The sequence below is a fragment of the Terrapene carolina genome, unplaced genomic scaffold (genome assembly GCF_002925995.2).
Source record: "Terrapene carolina triunguis isolate 2854851 unplaced genomic scaffold, T_m_triunguis-2.0 Scaffold95, whole genome shotgun sequence".
Lineage (NCBI taxonomy): Eukaryota > Metazoa > Chordata > Testudines > Emydidae > Terrapene > Terrapene triunguis.
Genome location: NW_020664446.1, coordinates 37,289,169 through 37,308,808, shown reverse-complemented (window position 1 = coordinate 37,308,808; position 19,640 = coordinate 37,289,169). Strand labels below are relative to the sequence as shown.

General features: G+C 39.0%; 1 protein-coding gene across 1 annotated transcript in view; it reads left to right on the top strand.

Moving 5' to 3' along the window:
• The window catches only part of PCDH15 (protocadherin related 15), an 812,634-nt gene that overhangs the window by 294,722 nt on the left and 498,272 nt on the right, over nt 1–19,640 (top strand). The window contains exons 4-5 of the mRNA XM_026651074.1: nt 7,591–7,751; nt 14,134–14,289. Of these exons, the coding sequence (XP_026506859.1) occupies nt 7,591–7,751; nt 14,134–14,289 (317 nt within the window). The remainder of the gene's footprint in view (nt 1–7,590; nt 7,752–14,133; nt 14,290–19,640) is intronic.

Sequence of the window (19,640 nt, the reverse complement as noted above, 5' to 3'; positions counted from 1 at the left end):
ATACTCACACCTTCTTGTCAACTGTTGGGAATGGGTCACATCCACCATGATTGAATTGGCCTCATTAGCACTGACTCCCCACTTGATAAACCTACCTTATCGAGGTCAGAGCATGTAGGGATGCGGTGAGAAAGGCCAAAAGCCGTGTAGAGTTGGACCTTGCGAGGGGAATTAAATCCAATAGTAAGAGGTTTTATAGCCATATAAATAGGAAGAAAACAAAGAAAGAGGAAGTGGGACCGCTGAAGAATGTAGATGGAGTGGAGATTAAGGATAATTTAGGCATGGCACAATATCTAAATGAATATTTTGCATCGGTCTTTAATAAGGCTAATGAAGGGCTTAGGAATAGAGGGAGCAGGACAGAGGGGAATAAAGGAGGGGGGATTGACATTACAGTATTAGAGGTGGAAACCAAACTTCACCAGCTAAACGGGACTAAATCAGGAGGACCGGATGATCTTCATCCTAGAATATTGAAGGAACTGGCGCAAGAAATTGCGAGCCCCTTAGCGATAATTTTTAATGAATCTGTAAACTCGGGGGTGGTACCGTTGGACTGGAAAATAGCTAATGTGGTTCCTATTTTCAAGAAGGGGAAAAAAAGTGACCCGGGTAACTACAGGCCTGTTAGTTTAACATCTGTAGTATGCAAGGTCTTGGAAAAAATTTTGAAAGAGAAAGTAGTTAAGGACCTTGAGGTGAATGGCAATTGGGACAGATTACAACATGGGTTTACGAAAGGCAGATCGTGCCAAACCAACCTGATCTCCTTCTTTGAGAAAGTAACAGACCTTCTAGATAAAGGAAATGCGGTGGATCTAATATACCTCGATTTTAGTAAAGCGTTTGATACGGTACCGCATGAGGAATTATTGTTTAAATTAGAAAAGATGGGGATTGATATAAAAATCCAGAAGTGGATAAAGAACTGGTTAAAGGGGAGACTGCAGCGGGTAGTACTGAAAGGTGAACTGTCAGGTTGGAGGGAGGTCACCAGTGGGGTTCCTCAAGGTTCGGTTTTTGGTCCGATTTTATTTAATCTATTTATTACTGACCTCGGAACCGAATGTAGGAGTGGGCTGATAAAGTTTGCGGATGACACAAAGTTGGGAGGCATTGCCAATTCGGAGAAGGATCGGGATATTCTGCAGGGAGACTTGGATGACCTTGTAAATTGGAGTAATAATAATAGGATGAGATTTAATAGTGAGAAGTGTAAGGTGATGCATTTAGGGATGACTAACAAGAATTTTAGTTATAAGCTGGGGACGCATCGGTTGGAAATGACGGAGGAGGAGAAGGACCTCGGAGTCCTGGTTGATCGCAGGATGACTATGAGCCGGCAATGTGACATGGCTGTGAAAAAAGCTAATGCGATCTTGGGATGCATTAGGCGAGGTATTTCTAGTAGGGACAAGGAGGTGCTGCTTCCGTTATACAAGGCGCTGGTGAGACCTCATTTGGAGTACTGCGTGCAGTTCTGGTCTCCCATGTTTAAAAAGGATGAACTCAAACTGGAACGGGTACAGAGAAGGGCCACTAGGTTGATCCGAGGAATGGAAAACCTTTCCTATGAAAGGAGACTCGAGGAGCTCGGTTTGTTTAGCCTAACCAAAAGAAGGCTGAGGGGGGATATGATTGCTCTCTTTAAATATATCAAAGGGATAAATACCAGGGAGGGAGAGGAATTATTTCAGCTCAGTACTAATGTGGACACGAGAACGAATGGATATAAACTGGCCGTGGGGAAGTTTAGGCTTGAAATTAGACGAAGGTTTATAACCGTCAGAGGGGTGAAATTCTGGAACAGCCTTCCGAGGGAAACGGTGGGGGCGAAAGACCTCTCTGGCTTCAAGATTAGGCTAGATAAGTTTATGGAGGGAATGGTTTGATGGGATAACGTGATTTTAGTCAATTAGGCAATAACGTGCCATCGCTGGTAAAATGTGGGTCCGGCTGGAGAATCTTGCCTGTATACTCGGGGTTCTACTGATCGCCATATTTGGGGTCGGGAAGGAATTTTCCTCCAGGGTAGATTGGCAGAGGCCCTGGAGGTTTTTTGCCTTCCTCCGCAGCATAGGGCAGGGTTCGCAAGCTGGAGGATTCTCTGCGACTTGAAGTCTTTAAATCACGATCTGGAGACTTCAACAGCTGAGATAAGGGAAATTGGGTGGGTCAGCTTTTGTGGCCTGCATCATGCGGGAGGTCAAACTAGATGACCATAATGGTCCCTTCTGACCTTAAAGTCTATGAGTCTATGATAAGGCAACTCTCATCTTTTCATGTGCTGTATATTTATACCTGCTTACTGTATTTTTCACTCCATGCATCTGATGAAGCGGATTGCAGCCCACGAAAGCTTATGCCCAAATACATTTGTTAGTCTCTAAGGTGCCACAAGGACTCCGCATTGTTTTTGCGTATTTCCTGCTACTTTTTCCTTTAGCCATACCTAGGCTAAATGAAATGGGTTTTGGCTTTGAATGCATAAAAAAAAATTGCTTAAATGCAGTAACTTTTTGGCTGTGGCAATGACAGTAATTCAGTTGTGTCTACATATATTCTTTATAATAATAAAGAATGTTGAATTTTCAGCTACACAAAACTTGGTGTAATTTGGTTTCTAGAAATTTGTGCCAAACCTTTTCCCCCGGGCTTTGTTTCATGTGTAGCATTTCTCATTAAAGTTTATCTGATAGATTAGGGTTCAAGAGAATCCTCAAAAAGTGAAAAGGCAAGTCAGCTGAAACAACTCAGTTTCAGTTGACTTCTACTGAATCAATGGCACGTTTGCTATCCTCAGCAAACCCCGCCAGAGATGCAGAAATGTCCTAAAGGTTTCATATAACTGATGGTAAAATAATAGTTCACAAACAGAGCTGCGTTGACTTCATTTGGCTTTGGGTTAGGTCCAACAAAAATTTCTTATGCTTAAACTCATTCATAACAATTCTGCAGTAATGTCATATGGAAGTTTATTTTTGCTTCAATGTTTCCTTTGTATATTCCCACTAATAAAAACCTGTTAACCTAAAATTATGGTGGTTCAGGTGTTTTGCTATACAGAAATACAAACATTAAACATTAAATAAATAATAAATTAAGTCAACATTCACGTCTGACACAATACCATTCTACAAGCAGTAGCCTACTACCAACACAACACTCAACCACATGAATACCCTTTCCCCTACATTCCCTGTCATGGTTATAGGACTGATTGCATCCATTTCCTTTCTGTTCTTTCTGTGTGCCCCCCTCTGGTGTTAGGCCTTGTGCCCTCCTTCCCAGTCTTGGAGTGGAACTACGCCATTCTCCTACTCTTAGACTGGGATCAGAGTCCAATATCCCATCTTTGCCAACCACTTATTATTGTGCAGATCTTACTCGATACCTGTTTTCTTCATTTTGGAACAGGTGACCAGTGAGAAACATTGATGAACAGCCTTCTTAAAACAAGTAGGTTTATCAGCAAATAGACCCATGCATAAGAGAAAATTATTTTAAAACAACAAACATCATATATGCATATTAGACTAATCTAATCCTATGCTTTGCTACAAGATAAGTTATTTGTCTTCCATGTTGAGTTACAGGAACAGAACATATCCAATTTACATAATTGAAGCAAGCCCAGAAGCTCTTGAGATCCAGAGAATGTTTCCCCCTCTTAGAAGAAACTCCCTTTTCTCAAAGCCCCATCTCCCTCTGTATGCATGACCCCCATTTACTTAATAAGTTAATGGCTTTTGTTTCTAGGGTGTAGGTAAGAAGTCTTCCTTTTGCCTCAAACTGTTTCTTTTGCGGTCAGGCAGCCAGGCCATTCAAGTAAAAAGGTCCATCTGGTTGCTCCATTGTTTGGCAGTTAGCTCTATTGAGCCTTCATGACTTGTAATCACAGGCCTTGTGACTGTAGGAGAGTGTGCTGCAGTTGTCTGTTTCGCCAGTGTTCCAACCTTCCTTCACAGAAATCCCATACCTCAGACACCTTTAGGGTACAGAACAGTAATCATTATGAAACTCCATGACATTCATCACCTTCCCACTTTCATACCACAACGTTCAGGGCACATGCTAAAATCACATACACAAATCTAATTACAGCCTTCTAGCACTATATTTTTAATTTAATGATTTAAAAATTCCAGTCTTACCATCTCCACATACCATCCACAAGACAGAGTGGGTAAGTTCCATAGAAATCAGTGGACTATTCTGATTTATTGAAATACTAGACTGGTTTTAAGTTTGAGCATTGCAGTGTGTTTTCGGTTCTGTTTTTTTGATGTGAACAAAAAAACCCTAGCACCTTAGACTCATCATGTAAGCTACTTGCAAACTAGTCCATTCTGGGCATTTGGAAATATTTCTGCCTCTCTACTTGCACTTATAGAGACATAGCATAGAAACTGTCATTTCATGTCATTTCATGTTGTATCAAAATCTTTTCTATGTCTTTAGATTTATTGTGAGTAGGTTACAACTTGGCATTTTAGCCTAAGGACAAAAGCAGGCTGTGTGCACCTAAAATGATCAAACATTTTAAAGAATTGAATGTTAGAATCTTAATAAGATACGAAAATAATACTATAATGATAGATATTAAAAGGCTTATTTTCAAATGTTTATAATTTAGCAAGAAATCTCAAATGCCTTTATCATGGATTTATATAAAAATGCAAAATGAAAGTTTCTTTTAAGAACATAGGAATGTCGGGTGCCTTAAAAAAATCTAAAATCAAATTATGTGGTTTTAAAGGACTTTTTATCTAGCAGACAAATGTATAACAAGATCGAGTAGCTTCAAACTGGAAGTAAGATGCAAATATTTAACAGTTGTCATCATTATTATCTCCTTTGTCGAAGGCCAAGGTTGGGTAGGGCTGATTTCTGTAGGTTTCTTGGCTTAGGCAAATGCATGGACTGCCAGCCACCTCAAGTGTAAAATTTTCAATAGTGAGGGCAGTTAATCTTTGTAACTGTTAATCAAATGGAGTAAATTCTCCATTACCTGGATTCTTTTAATTAAGTAATGCACACTAGCTGCTAACTATGTAGAACAGGGGTAGGCAACCTATGGCACGTGTGCCGAAGGCGGCACGTGAGCTGATTTTCAGTGGCACTCACACTGCCCGGGTCCTGGCCACCGGTCCGGGGGGCTCTGCATTTTAATTTAATTTTAAATGAAGCTTCTTAAACATTTTAAAAACCTTATTTACTTTACATACAACAATAGTGTAGTTATATATTATAGACTTATAGAAAGAGACCTTCTAAAAACGTTACAATGTATTACTGGCACGCGAAACCTTACATTAGAGTGAATAAATGAAGACTCGGCACACCACTTCCAAAAGGTTGCCGACCCCTGATGTAGAACTATTAGGCAATAATTTAACCAAAAGAGAAAGAAAGGGTGGGGGGAAAAGAGTGAAAACAGATTATCTGTATTAGACTAATGTATGATACTAATTGAATGCCCCAGAAATGCTGCATAATAGAGGCGAAAATTGCAGTGCTTTTATTTTGTAGGGTCTTGTTTTTGATTTCTTTATGCTACAATTTGTTTTTCTCTTATGGATCTCCACAAAAAATGAAATCTTTCCATGGATATTGTATATATGTTGTGGAAGCAGAAATGTCTACACTGCAGTGTAAGTCCAGGCTTGGAACTCATAGTCAAGCCTAATCTCCCCCCCTTCTGTCTCTATACACATTGTGTTAACCCAGGGCTCAGACCCAGAGCCCCAGCACCCTACGGGGATGGAGGGCCCAAGCCTAAGTCAAGCTGACACCCAGGGTTCAAACGCTTTTCCTTTGCAGTGTGGAGGCAGGCCCACTGGACTTGTCCTCTGGGAGTCTGCCAAAAGTATCCCCCAATCCGATGGGCCAACTTATTTTCTCTTCTAGAAAGTCAAGTTTGGTGGATAGTCAAGTTTTCCCACATTACTCTGTGAACAAAAGGTTAGAGTGGTCACATTTTTGGAGGGCGCTAACAAGTCTGGGATATGGGTGATTGGACTCAGGCTCTCTTAATGCAGTGTAGATGCTGGAGCCCCAGGTTGGGACCCAGGGTTCATCCGTCCTACCTGGGGTTACAAATGAATGTAGACACTCAAGCCATAGGTTAGCAAATACAAGGTCTGCTAACTCAAGCTCTACTAACCCTGGGCTTACATTGCAGTGTAGACATACTATGTATTACTACTGTTACATTTTATTTCTTTCTCTTTTTCTGCTTCTATTTTCTTTTTTCTATTTCTATTTTCTATTTTCTTTTTTTTCTTCTATTTTCTGATGCACTCTTTCTATCAGATAGCCTTTCTATCAGTCACTGAATTGAAATATCAGTCTCTCTAACAGTACAGTAACTCCTCACTTAACATTGTAGTTATGTTCCTGAAAAATGCGACTTTAAGCGAAACGATGTTAAGTGAATCCAATTTCCCCATAAGAATTAATGTAAATGAGGGGGTTAGGTTCAGGGAAATTTTTTTCACCAGACAAGACTACACACACACACACGGTATAAGTTTTAAACAAACAATTTAATTCTGGTACACAGTGATGATGATTGTGAAGCTTGGTTGAGGTGGAGGAGTCAGAGGGTGGGATATTTCCCTTACTGCTAAATGATGAACTAGCAATTGGCTGAGCCCTCAAGTGTTAACTCTCTCACTCTACATGGCAGCAGGAATGGAGGGAGATATGCGCATTTCCCCTTTAAGTACCGCAGCTGCTGCAAGCTCCCTCCGTCCTGAGCCCGGGTATATCCCCCCTGCTCTATGGAAGATGGGGTAAGCGGGGTGCAGGAGCACGGGGGAGGGGGACACCCTGACATTAGCCCCCCTCTTCCTTCCCTCTCCCCTCTCCTCCCCCCCCCCCCGCACAGCAAGCAGGAGTCTCGGGGAGCAGCTCCAAGGCAGAGGGCAGGAGCAGCAGCACATGGCAGTGTGGGGAGGGGCAGCTGCAATTGCTAGCCTTCTGGGCAGCTGCTGCACAGGGAACTTAGGGGAGCGGGGAGCTGATGCGGGGGCTGCTGGTCCATGCTGGTTCCAAGCCCCCACCAGCTAGCTGCAACGGGCTGCTCTTCCTGCAAGCAGTAGACAAAGCAGGCGGCTGCCAAAGACATTAGAAGGGAGCATTACACAACTTTAAACGAGCATGTTCCCTAATTGATCAGCAACGTAACAACGAAACAACATTAACCAGGATGACTTTAAGTGAGGAGTTGCTGTATTTTCCTTTGTTCATGATAATGTTGGATGATAGATGACGGGGGGCCGGGGGCCAGAAATCACGATGTTAACAGAAAATAAGAACCTAGATAGTGGGTCTAATCACCAAGGTAAAACTTGCAGTGTTTTTTATAAAGAGTTTACTTCAGAGGTTCCTGGAATAGTTTATACTGTAGTTAGCCAAAATAGGTCTTTTGAAGTGGATTGTTCTTTTTTTTAATACCAATTAAATCCACAATATTTAAAAAAAAAAGAACTAGAATGAAAGTGAATTATTCAAATGCATTGAAATTTGCTTTATAGTACACATATATGAACGTATTCTCTTTTATCCATTTTTTTCTTGCAGGCACTATCCTAGTGGACAGTATGCTGATAAAAGGGACAGCAGGAGGGACTGATCCCACTATTGAACTATCATTGAAGGACAACATTGATTACTGGGTGATTCTGGATCCCATCAGCCAGAGGCTGTACCTAAACAGTACTGGACGACTTCTGGACAGAGATGTTAGTTTATTTCCCAGACTTTTTTTTCCCTCCTAAATCTTGGACCAGGGAAGCAAGCATTTAATAGTTAGAAATGGAAAGTTTTCTAAGGGTGACTAGAAAAAAATAAGTAAAGTAGTAATAGGATCCAGGAAACAGAAACATTCTGACTCGCTGTTTTATAGACATACCAGGGGTTATCCTTTATGTTGTTGGACAGAAGACATCTCTGCATCTATTTTAAATTAATGGTATTTCAGGACATAATCAATACATTCAACAGCATGGGAAGGTCACATTTACAAGTTGTACCTACGTGGTAATATACATTCAGTAACAAGCTAATAGTGCCATGTATTTGTTGCATACTCCCTTTTTAATGTTCAAGATTTATTATAAACATAATAATTTCAAGGAGATGAAAAATGCATCTAGTTCTCTTTCTAGACTATATAGAAAGGATACATGGGCAAGTTAACTTGGTTCCTGATGTTAACTTGTCACCTGCTACAGATGTCTGTCAAGGTACATGCATAAAAATTTGTACAACAAACAAGTTGAGACTGCAGTCAAATAGAGGTATATGAGCTGGCGAAAATAAAGTAATAACTGACCTAAACCCAACTTTAAAAAAAGATTCAGGTAGATTTTTTTTCTCTCCCCTCCACATTTTTATTTTTGTTTTCACATAACTTTGTTTTCTGATTCTGGATGGAAGCAGAAGTGTTGAAATACCTTCCTCATGAGAGTCCTCTCCTGGGGCACTTCTAGTCCTGCCAGAAGCAAGGAGTAACAAAAATATTGTGAGAATCTAGACTTGTGAGACTTAGAGCCCAATTATGTAGATGTAAGAGGACCTCAGAAGATTCAAATAAGCATCTGAGATGTTGTGTTCTTACTCAGAACACCAGTTTATACCTTGTGTTGTTCCCCTGTGTTTAGTCCTCACACATCTTAAAGGAGCATTGTCATATCAAATTTGGGTTGTGTAAAAACAAACCTTTGCAAAATCTAGGGCCAACAGGAATGTTTTCATTGATGTTTAATTCATTCAATAAAAATACCCCTGAAAACAAATCAGTATCCCCCCTACATGTTTGCTCACCAGTCATTGTAGCAGTGTGTTAATACAAAGTGAATGTAAAATCAACTCAAAACTGACTATAGACAGAAGTGAAAGGGCCTGATCTGAAACCTGTTAAAATCAACTGGAATCTTTCTGTTGGTTGCAGTGGGCATGGATTAGGTCCCAAATGACTAGTTTATTTTCATTGTGTATAGTGAAATAAGTGCATTAAGTAAACAAAGAGTAATAATGAAATGTAATTAGCTTTATTTAAATTATCCCTGATTTAATTTACATATATAAATTTGCCTAATTTACTTCATTTTTTCTTATTTTGTAACTTTTTTCATTTGCAAAGTGTACCCATCACATTCTCTAAGCATCTATACATAATTAGCAAAGTCATGTAAAGAAACACACAGCAGAATGGGCACAGAGAACTCTACCAACTTCCCAACAAAGAAACTCAAGCGCCTCTTAGATAATCTCTTTGGACAAAGACATATGTAGATAGGCCTTGGAGCATCCCCTGTGCTTCATATAAGCTCAGTTTTTGGACAGAATATAAGGAGACAGACTGTAATAGAACCTGACATCCTAGGACCCAGCATAGACATGCAGAACTATTCTTCCTAACTCATCGCACTAAGTGAGTTCTATTAGCTCTAACTAGGGCCAGGGAGAAACTGTAGGAAGAAGACAAACTCAGAGCACACTTAAGTTTTATTTTTTGTTTCTGTTTAAGTGAACAATACCTACCTACCCCAGAAAGTGGGTGAATTTGGACACTAAGGACAGCACACAAACATTAAATTAAAGGAGGGTAGAGTATCTTAAATAGCCATGATCTAAACAACATAGGCTTTTACAGTTTTTATCAAAACCAACCCCTATTATTTTCCTTCACTGTGTCCCTTTAAGAACACTTTGTCCAATACAGACTTATTTATTTGAACTTTGTCATCTGGTGCAATGACTTGATTTTATAAAAAAACAGATTTATTTTTAAAATCTAATTGTTTTTAGTCTCTTCTCTCTTCCTTTGGGTTATTTTAAAATTTCACATTCAGCAAAAAAGTACTGTTTTGAGCCAGATCCTCTGCTTAATTGAAATCAAAGTCACTGTGCCAATTTACACCAGCTGAAGATCTCTGTTCATGTGGATATTGAAAACTGAGAAAGAGGTCTTGATTCAACCTTTTTACTTAGCATAGCTCTGTCAGTGCTATATTGAGATTTAGACTGTTTTTTTTTTATTTATAACCATAGCGCTTCCAGATTGTGCTAAAGTAACTGTGTTTACAGAATTATAAAAGTTGTGTTCTGAAAAGCACTGCTTCACTGTCAGGGATATACTGTAACTGAAGTGGAGGTGACTATATTTAGACCTAGCCTAGACTGATAAACATGCCTTTCAAAATGTAATGTGAATACCTGTACCTTCCATATGTCATACACTATCTAGTCAGAGAACTTGCTGACCTGATTGCTGTTCTATATGGTTAACTGTGACTTGATTGCAGCTGAAAGTGGTTTATAGTGCTATGAATTTATGTTAATTCTCCACCATGGCAACATTCTTAAGAAAGAGAAACAAATAGGTCACTACATGGAAAATGGATATACCTTTATTTTAGGCTTTTTATGCATTATTTTATTGGTAATATTTTCAGCGTATTCTACTGTTATGATTTTGGTGCCATCCATTGCTTGTTTTACAGTTAATTAATTATGTAATATTAGTAATGGTCAAATACAGAAGTGTGAGTGTGGAGTGAAATTCCTCATGTTTGCCTCACAAATTTCTTTGAGTGGGAACAGAAATATTTTGAGAATACATGTGGCCTCAGTTTGAGAGTTCATGTAAGTCAAAATCTAAAGAAAATGTAAAAATCCCGGTGGAAAAATGTAGGTAAGGGTCCCCTCATGTCTTCCCCTCATGTCTTCTTGCCTCCATCAAGAGCCCTACCACACAACTCCTCTTCAGAAACAGGAATACCTGTAGGATCCATGGAATTCTGAAGAAACTCTGGCTGCATTTATTTAATGTAAAAAAGAATTACCTTTTTTTAATGAGCTCATTAGGTTTTCTTAAACATTCAAAACTGGAGTCATGCAAACCCTTCATATCAAAGCCTGAAACCATACAAAATCTAGAAAAACATTAGATCTTTGGCAATGTTCCATTTGAAAACTGTATAAAACTTGATAGTTTGGACGGAGTTTTAACTTTGAATTTTTGGGGTTTATTTGAACTTGAAAATCAAATTAGTATAGGAGTCTCTGGGTATCCAGCAGAAATTGAAGTCCCACTGTACTCGAAAAGTACAGCTTTATTCTTGCAGTAAATTAATGTAATCCTCCTGAGGTCCTTTCCGATGTTTCCATCTCCCATCTATCCCTTCCATGTCAATTTACTACTCTTTGTGATCCAGATGAAATCAGTTTTTGCTAGATTGTCACCTGGCCTGAATCTGGAAACACCCATTCTGCATTTCTCTCCTTTGTTTTGCCTGTCTCTCTGACCAACACACAAATGAATATTCAGTGAAACTTACTCAGAGATCAAAAGTTATGGAAATTTATACTGTGTATCTTGCCTATTACCACAGCTGAGATATGAATTTCTGGTCCATAGACAGCACATCTACTAAGTGAGCCAAAAGAGATCCTTCCCTCTAGCCAAACACACAGGAACTGTGCTAAACCTCTCTAAGCTGACAATAACTCCATATCTTAAACTTTCTTTAAACCTCAGGAGCTCTCAAGCTCATGGTAAGTTTTGGGGTACCTCTCATCTGATGGAGCCCTAGCACGTGTCGGTTTATAACATAAGAGCAATAACTGGAGTGTTTTTAATTTTTTTTAAACAAATGAAGCTTTAAAAAGTTTGGGTTTAGCTTGTTTCCAAGGTTGTTTGTTGTTTTACTATTTTGAGGGAGGAGGATCAGATCTTATTTGATTCAACTGATTGAATTTGTGAGAACGAACAGTGTACTTTTTCTGAACAGTCCAAGGCACTGGTTCTCAACATGTTTACTATAGTGGGTCACATATCCAGCTCTCTGTGTTATGTGGGCTGCATCCACACATATATACTACCTGTATGGCCTTGAGGATGTTACATGGGCTGCAGCTCTGTGCTGATTGGGTCACTTATTTGTTTTTAAAGTTAAATTTTTGTTTGCAGATGCACCCCCAACATACTGAGTGCTTGTGTAAAATGGGGATGGAGAAAGAATGCACTGAATATCAATACCCACATAAATAGACTCACCTGGAGTCTATAGATATATCTATAAGATCATCTGCACCCTTAAGCAAAGTGTATGGGCCTTATCTAATATGTAAAAGATAAATATATCTTGGCTCAGTCAGAGCAACGGGGACAGCAAATTTCAGAGTCAAGAGTCATGCACTGACAATCTCCAGATACTTGTATGGTAGAACCTCAGAGTTTCAAACACCTCGAGAATGGAGATTGTTCGTAACTCTGAACAAAACTTTACAGGTGTTCTTTCAAAAGTTTACAACTGAACATTGACTTAATACAGCTTTGAAACTTTACCATGCAGAAGAAAACGCTGCTTTTAACCATCTTAATTTAAATGAAACAAGCCCAGGAACAGTTTCCTTACCTTGTCAAATCTTTTTTTAAAACTCTCTCTTTATTGTTTTAGTTTACATTTAACACAGTGCTGTACTGTATTTGGTGCGGGGGTTTTGGGAGCGGGGGGAGGGAGGTGTCTTTTTTTTTTTTTTTTTTTTTTTGGTATCTGCTGCTGCCTGATTATCTACTTCCAGTTCCAACTGAGGTGTGTGGTTGACCAGTCAGTTCATAACTCTGAGGTTCTAATTTATCTAGAAGCTGTTAGTTAGAGGTCCTCACTAGGGCACAGCTGCTGTTATAGAAAATAATAGAGACAGAAAAAAAGCTGTCTCTTGAGTATCCTGAGATCTAGCCACATGGGAATGGTAGGAATCCAAAGATGAGATTTAACAGAAAGACATCACCCCTTGTTTACTTAAGGCCCATTTTTTCACAATATCACAAATCATTTTTATGGAATTAGGTTTTTGGGGATTTTTTCAAGTATATGAATAAATATGTTGACATTGTAACACTTTAATTTTAGTAACTATTTAATTTTATCAAGTAAATTATGCATTTCTTAAAGACTGTCTCTTAATATGCTTGCCATATAAGAAACAGCTCTATCTTGAGCTCTGAATGACTTGTAAAAATATAATGTAAAAACTGGCTATATTGCTGAATAGATCCAGTATGCCCATACTTTGTTGTTAAATTGTGTGTATTTAATATAGAAGAAAAACAAATGTTTGTGTTTGTAGATGTTAGCATTGGTAACTAATGGAACATTTGGTAAAATTTATCATTATTGTACTTACTTGAATGAACCTATTTAAGGAAATAAAAGAAAATTAAATTAGCCTGACTGATTTAAAGATTTAGTTCTGACACACAATCCCTGATTTTTTTCAAACACATTCATAAGCATTTTTCAGTCCCTAAAATCTCACTAATCTACTAAGCATGCTTGCTGCTGACATATTTATGACCTTCCTATACAGCAGAATGTAATCTATTCGAATGTAAGATTAGGATGTATGGTATATTAGTCACAGGAAGTTCTTATCTAGAGTAGTGATCCATTACCTCTAGAATGTATTGCTGGCTAAATTCTGTCAGTACTACTTACAGCTGTAGAAGGAACTGGACTCTGGAGTGCCTACCCTTACAGGTGACCTGGGTTCGTTTAAATTATGAATACTTGTCAACTGTAAGTGATGGATTAGTGCACTTGATGCTGTTTCCAAGAACTGTGTGACCTTTCAATTCAAACACTACTACTCAAAATGGGATTAGAAATTTTAATGGAAAGGCATATATTTTATCAGTCTCTTTTGCAATATTTTGAATATTCATACAAAAGATATGTCGTTTTATTGTCCTCTGAATGTGTCAATTGATAATAAATTTTTAAAAATCACTGTCTTTACTTTGAAATATGCAGCAACATGCTAATAGAACTGACAAGCTGCAAGAGAAGCTATCGGAGAGGCATGTGTTGGTTCTACATAACTTTTTTAAAAAAAAAGGTGTTGCAAAAATAGGTCTAGGTTGTTTTGTTCAGGGCACTGTCCCTGAGAAACTTTCTAATCGAGAAATGTAAAATAACAGTAAATGGAATGATATAGAAAACATATTTGTTTATAGTAAACATAGGCCATATTGACGGTAGTGAAGAAGCGGAGTCTTCTTTAACTATGCCTCACCATTCTGTGTATTATAAAGATGTGTTTTCTCATTTACAGCCACCAATGTCGATTCAATCCATTGTGGTTCAAGTCCAGTGCATTAACAAAAAAGTTGGCACTGTTATCTACCATGAAGTACGGATTGTGGTGAGAGACAGGAATGATAACTCCCCTCGCTTTCAGAAGCAGCGGTACTATGTGGCAGTAAATGAGGTCAGCTTCACTTAATATCTTTTTTTTCCCTTTTCTCCATTTCCTTGGTGTAGATTACAGTTGGAAAATGCTTCTTCCCATCCTCTTTCATGTTTTCATTTAAAAAGCAAACCTTCAATTGTAAAAAACCCTTTTGTTTCTAGATATTTTTTTCTAGAAGATGTGGCATGATTATTATATTGGAGTTTTTAATATGTGAGCTATTCATTTGCAAATATAACAGAAAGTTTGGCACAGCTCTCAGCAGAGTGCTTGTATAGTTTTAGCTTTTAAGCATTAAGGAGCCATTCGCTGAAGAAACCAGATCCTGACATTGGATCACAATGAATAAAAGCATCAGTTAAAGTGCAATAAAAAATAATTGAATATATAATTATATCAACAGAATTGAACAGTGTCACCGGATAATGCTTTCCTATTACTACATAAATGCAGAGGCAAAATTGAGGAACAAATGCCAAGTCAGGAGTCATTTTTTTTAAAGAAAGAAACAATAATCCTTTGACAAAGTTGTATTTCAGTGTAAACATTTAATTTACTTTTATTCTGTCCATTAAGTGGCCTCACAAATGGAATTATTTTGACTTATCTTGTTTGTGTGTCAGGGAATGATTGGAACTGCAAACTAACTGAATAAACAAGAGATCTGAGGTTTGGGGAATTGAGGGATGGATTTTGCTATATTTGTGAAAACTAAGTTATTCTGTTTACTTTCTCTCCTCTGCCTGTTTTACTTTACTTTATTCCTTTTTATTTTTATATATTAACGTTGTATTGGATAACAATGGTAGCCAGCACAGGGAGTAAGAGTCCCTGGCAACTCAGCTTGGTGGGTGTGACAATCAAGGTCCAGACACCCCAAGGGGAGAAAAGAAGGTTTAAACACCAAAAATAAGCAGTTAAACCAACTGATTGCATACTATGTGATTGTGCTATAAAACCATATTGAGTAAGGCCTTTTGTGAAAGCTTGTAATGTTCTGAACTTGATGGTCTTTATGAGATATGTACAGACCATGGTTAAGAATATATGTGTGTATATACATATATAGAATATATGTATTGTATATACATATATATAGAAATTGGCAACTGTAGTGCAACTTTAGCATCACCTCACAACAAGCTGGTAGAGCGATCAGGCAGGGAGGGGCTACCTCCCACACCATTTGTTTACACAAAACTGACTTCAAGTACCCATCCATTGTACAACCCAGGGAAAGACTGGGGTGGGTAGAGGCATTAAAGTCAATGGGAAGACACTGAGACATCTTGACTATCAACCCCAGATAATTTCCCTCATTCTGAATAACCATGAGTTGTCATGCCAGAAGTGGGTGAGTGTGGGGGGGAAAGCTGTTTAATAAAGATACTTGAATCTGAGGTGTTCATCCAGAACTTCTGCCAAGCCCAATAAAAATGTATATGCAGATAACAGGTGTGGTTTTGTGCTGGGGCCTCTCAGCACACAGGAGGCAAGTAAAGGTAGCTTTATACCTCTCCTGTATTCTGGGCTGCTCCAGTGGTCAGAGTGGTTCAGCATTACAGCAATTGTGAGGCCCTGCTATTACAACAAGAGCTATGGAGACAGAGAAGGTGGCATCATAAGGCCAGGCAGAGCAGCCAGCCCATCTCTACTCCTGTCCTGGAGGAATTTCTCTGTAGCCCTTTCCTACTGCTATGGTCCCTGTATGTCACTAATGTACCAGAAAGCGGTTGTGGTTGAAATGAGAATCTAGCCCAAAATATATAAATATATATATATATATATAGGGTATTCTAATAAAAAGGAACTGAATATTTATAAGCCTAAACTCAAGTCTTAAAACCCACCTGCAAAAGAAAGCATGCTGTGGGTGACAGTACAAGGCACAAGTGGTTTCGTAGACTTCTGACCAGAAAGTTCTTTGAGACTATCTTTTTCCTGCAATGGAGTAAAATGTAGGGGTAGAAGTTTACTACTATTTTGATTGCTTACACATGTCCATTCCAGTGTAGGTATGCATGTGCCTCTTCAGTTTCTTCTTGCTGCTTGCAGTCGACAGGGCCCTTTATACCAGTGCTATGAGCATGCGATAACAGAGGGTGCTGGACCCGACTTTACGGATACCACTAAGGGGAAAAAAATCTGGCAGCTGTGCTCAGGGTGCATGCAAACCTACATTGGAATGGACATGTGCAATACATCTTGAAGAACAACAGAAAGGTTAGTAGCAGTTTTTCTGTTTTGTTTGTTTTTGCTTCAAGAAAACAGGAGGATTATGTGTGATCAAATAATAAAAATATATGGAGATATACCTATCTCATAGAACTGGAAGGGACCCTGAAAGGTCATCAAGTCCAGCCCCCTGCCTTCACTAGCAGGACCAAGTGTAGGAGCTGGATTTTATAATGTACTATGAGAATTAATGTATGATTTGATTTCATCCTGTCAGCCACCCTTTTTGAATAGCAGAAAGGAATGACAGACCAGAACAATCCTTATGACTGATTATGGTCACCCTTTTGTTTTAGGATAAGTTATAATGTCTACTATGGTTTCCTATATGTATTACAAATTAGACACGCTAGTTAAATATACATTTCTTTGTTTTAAGGTTTTAGTAAGTAAGAGACAGGATCCTCTATTGTGTCTATGTTAAGTAGATTAGAGGAACATTGAAAGCCTGGGTCTCAATGTAAATTGTCTTGGTTATTGATTGTAAAACTTAGCAAGGTTTAATTTGCAATGCCTTTTTGCTCGATATAAAATACTACTGTTTGTATTCTCAATCTGTTTGTGTGAATGAGGAATGTATGCATCAGGAAAAGATAAGGTGTGAAGACCATTGTTATAGCCAGAGTCAAGGAAGAAGGAGTGAAGAGACTTAAAGGACATCAAAGAATCATCAACACGCATCCATAATGAAGGGCAGATTGACGACCCTGAGGTGAAGGCTGGCACCCCTAAGGACAATTAAATCGGAACAAAGGACAGGATGACCCTCTCGAGGTGTATTGGAATGTTTACACCAATTAAGAAGTAACTGGTCACAAACTAACACAGCAAAATCCATAGGCTTCAACAGAGAAAAAAACCTATAAGAACAGGGTGCTTGGCCATGGGACTTTGGGTTCGTCTTGCCAGACTCCAGGAGCATCGGATCACGACCGAGAGAGCCCCGCTCCCCTCTGCGACCAATCTGGCTGGCCACTAGATTGATCCAGACTCTGGACTGATAACTATAAACATCACTGCAGGACTATGTGTGTGTGTCTAAAAAGCATATGCTAACTGTGGTATTCTCAATAAATGCTGTGTATTTACCTTCCTCTATAAAGATCCCGTGTGCTTTGTATGAGCATAACACACGTACTGATTTTGCCCCAGATCCCTAACTCTCAAGCCTGGGTTTAGCAGGCCAATGCTCAAACCACTGAGCTATCCCTCCCCCCAAATAAGACAAATAAGATAAACATAGTGTGATAGGCAGCACTGGTAGCATTAAGATTACCTAAAACTTCTATTATAAGACTCTGTTTTCAGTTATAACTTTAATCATTTGGGCTGAAATTTCCCATGCCAGCTCTCTGCCTCAGGGTACCTTTTTTGATCATTGTTGTTGAAACATTCTTTCTCCTATGCTCTCAATGCCCCCTTATAATAACCCTTACATCCGCAAGCATGGAGGGAGCAGGAGGAAACACCTTTACATGGATACAAAGGGATGAGTAGGAGAAAAATGAGTATACGGGGAGTGATGGGAGGGGGGCAGTAGGAACTGGAGGACAGATGGATAGAAACTGAGGGGGAAGGGACATGGACAGAAGCTGGTGGGAGGCGGGAAATAGGAGCAACATGGGGATGTGGCAGGATCCAAAGGACGAGTACAGCAATAGAAGCATGTGGAGAACAGTGAAGGGTCTCTGACTACTAGAGAACATTCATGTGCAGAACCTGGAACTGAACCCTGGATTCTTGAGTGTCACCATTCCTCTACTGTAAGCAAATATCTGTGAAACCTACTGGCAAAGTATGTTCCTCCATATAGAAGATAGCAACCTACTACTGCTTGTTACTGTGTTAGCTCAAGTGAATATGTGAATTCTGTGTGCTGTGAATCTAGAGGTTCTAACCTACTAATGACCTTTGTGGAGGGCAATATGGTTTCACATTGTAGAATGGGGTTTGTGGGGTTTCAGTTTCCTTTTTGTAAAACTTAAGAAATTACATTGAAAGCCACCTCACTGTAAAAAGAACATTAGGATTGCAAAGTAAAGCACTCCAAAATTAGGAGCAGTCATACTTAAGTCCTGTACAAACTTAATTCGGTTCCTCTGTTCTTATGTAATGTAAGCATCTTTAATTACATAAATAAAACCAGTGTAGATTGAAAAACTAACTGGTGTAGATGATTTTGGAGAATGCCAAGTTTTACGTCCTAAAAACTAAGTATTTTTGAAATTCTAGTTACACAAAAGGACTTAGACACACTGTGAATAATCTAAACATATTACATATCAATTGCCTTCAACTGTGAAACTGTTAGAGCAATTTCCTTCAATCTTTGCACAAGAAGTGGGAAGGGCGGCGGAATCTCTTGTGGCTGGACTATAACCTTGAACTGGTTCAGAGGGACGCCGGGGGATGGTGTTTTCCCTGGCAAAATTAAAGGGGATCAAAATAGGATTTAGAAGAGGACCCTGGTAGCAAACATAAGAATAAGGATTGTTAGCTTGTGCAAGTAAGGAGCAGACTCTAAAACTTACACTTAAATGCATTATTCTTAGGAATCAAATTTTATATGTGGCTATTCACCTCTGCATCCCCACTGGCAAGTACAGGGGTTTTAGATGCCTGGAGTAGCTTTTTCGCTGAGGCAGCCTCCGAAACCCTAAAAAGTGTGCCAGAAACTTGTGGGAAACAATACATTTCATCTGCACAGTATATTTCATCTTTTAAGTATTTGTACAAAGTGGAAAGTTTGACTAGAATTATCTATCAACACACACCAAATAGCTTTCCTTTTTGTGAATGCATTTGAAGGTCACAAAACACTGTTTGTATGAGACTGATAAGGACCTTCTTAGGATAAAACATTGTTTTGAAATCTATCTCTATATGGTATTTGTGGATTCTACCTTTACAGTGTTAGCTGATAAAGGCATTTTTTGCCCCACATCAAGGAAATACACACAACAATCTCAAGTGCCCATATGCACTATGATGTGAGCCACCAAAGTAGGGTTACCATACGTCCGGTTTTTCCCGGACATGTCCGGCTTTTTGGTAATCATGCCCCCGTCCCGGGGAAATTGCCAAAAAGCCGAACATGTCCAGGAAAAATACCGCCGGCCGGGCACTTCCCCTCC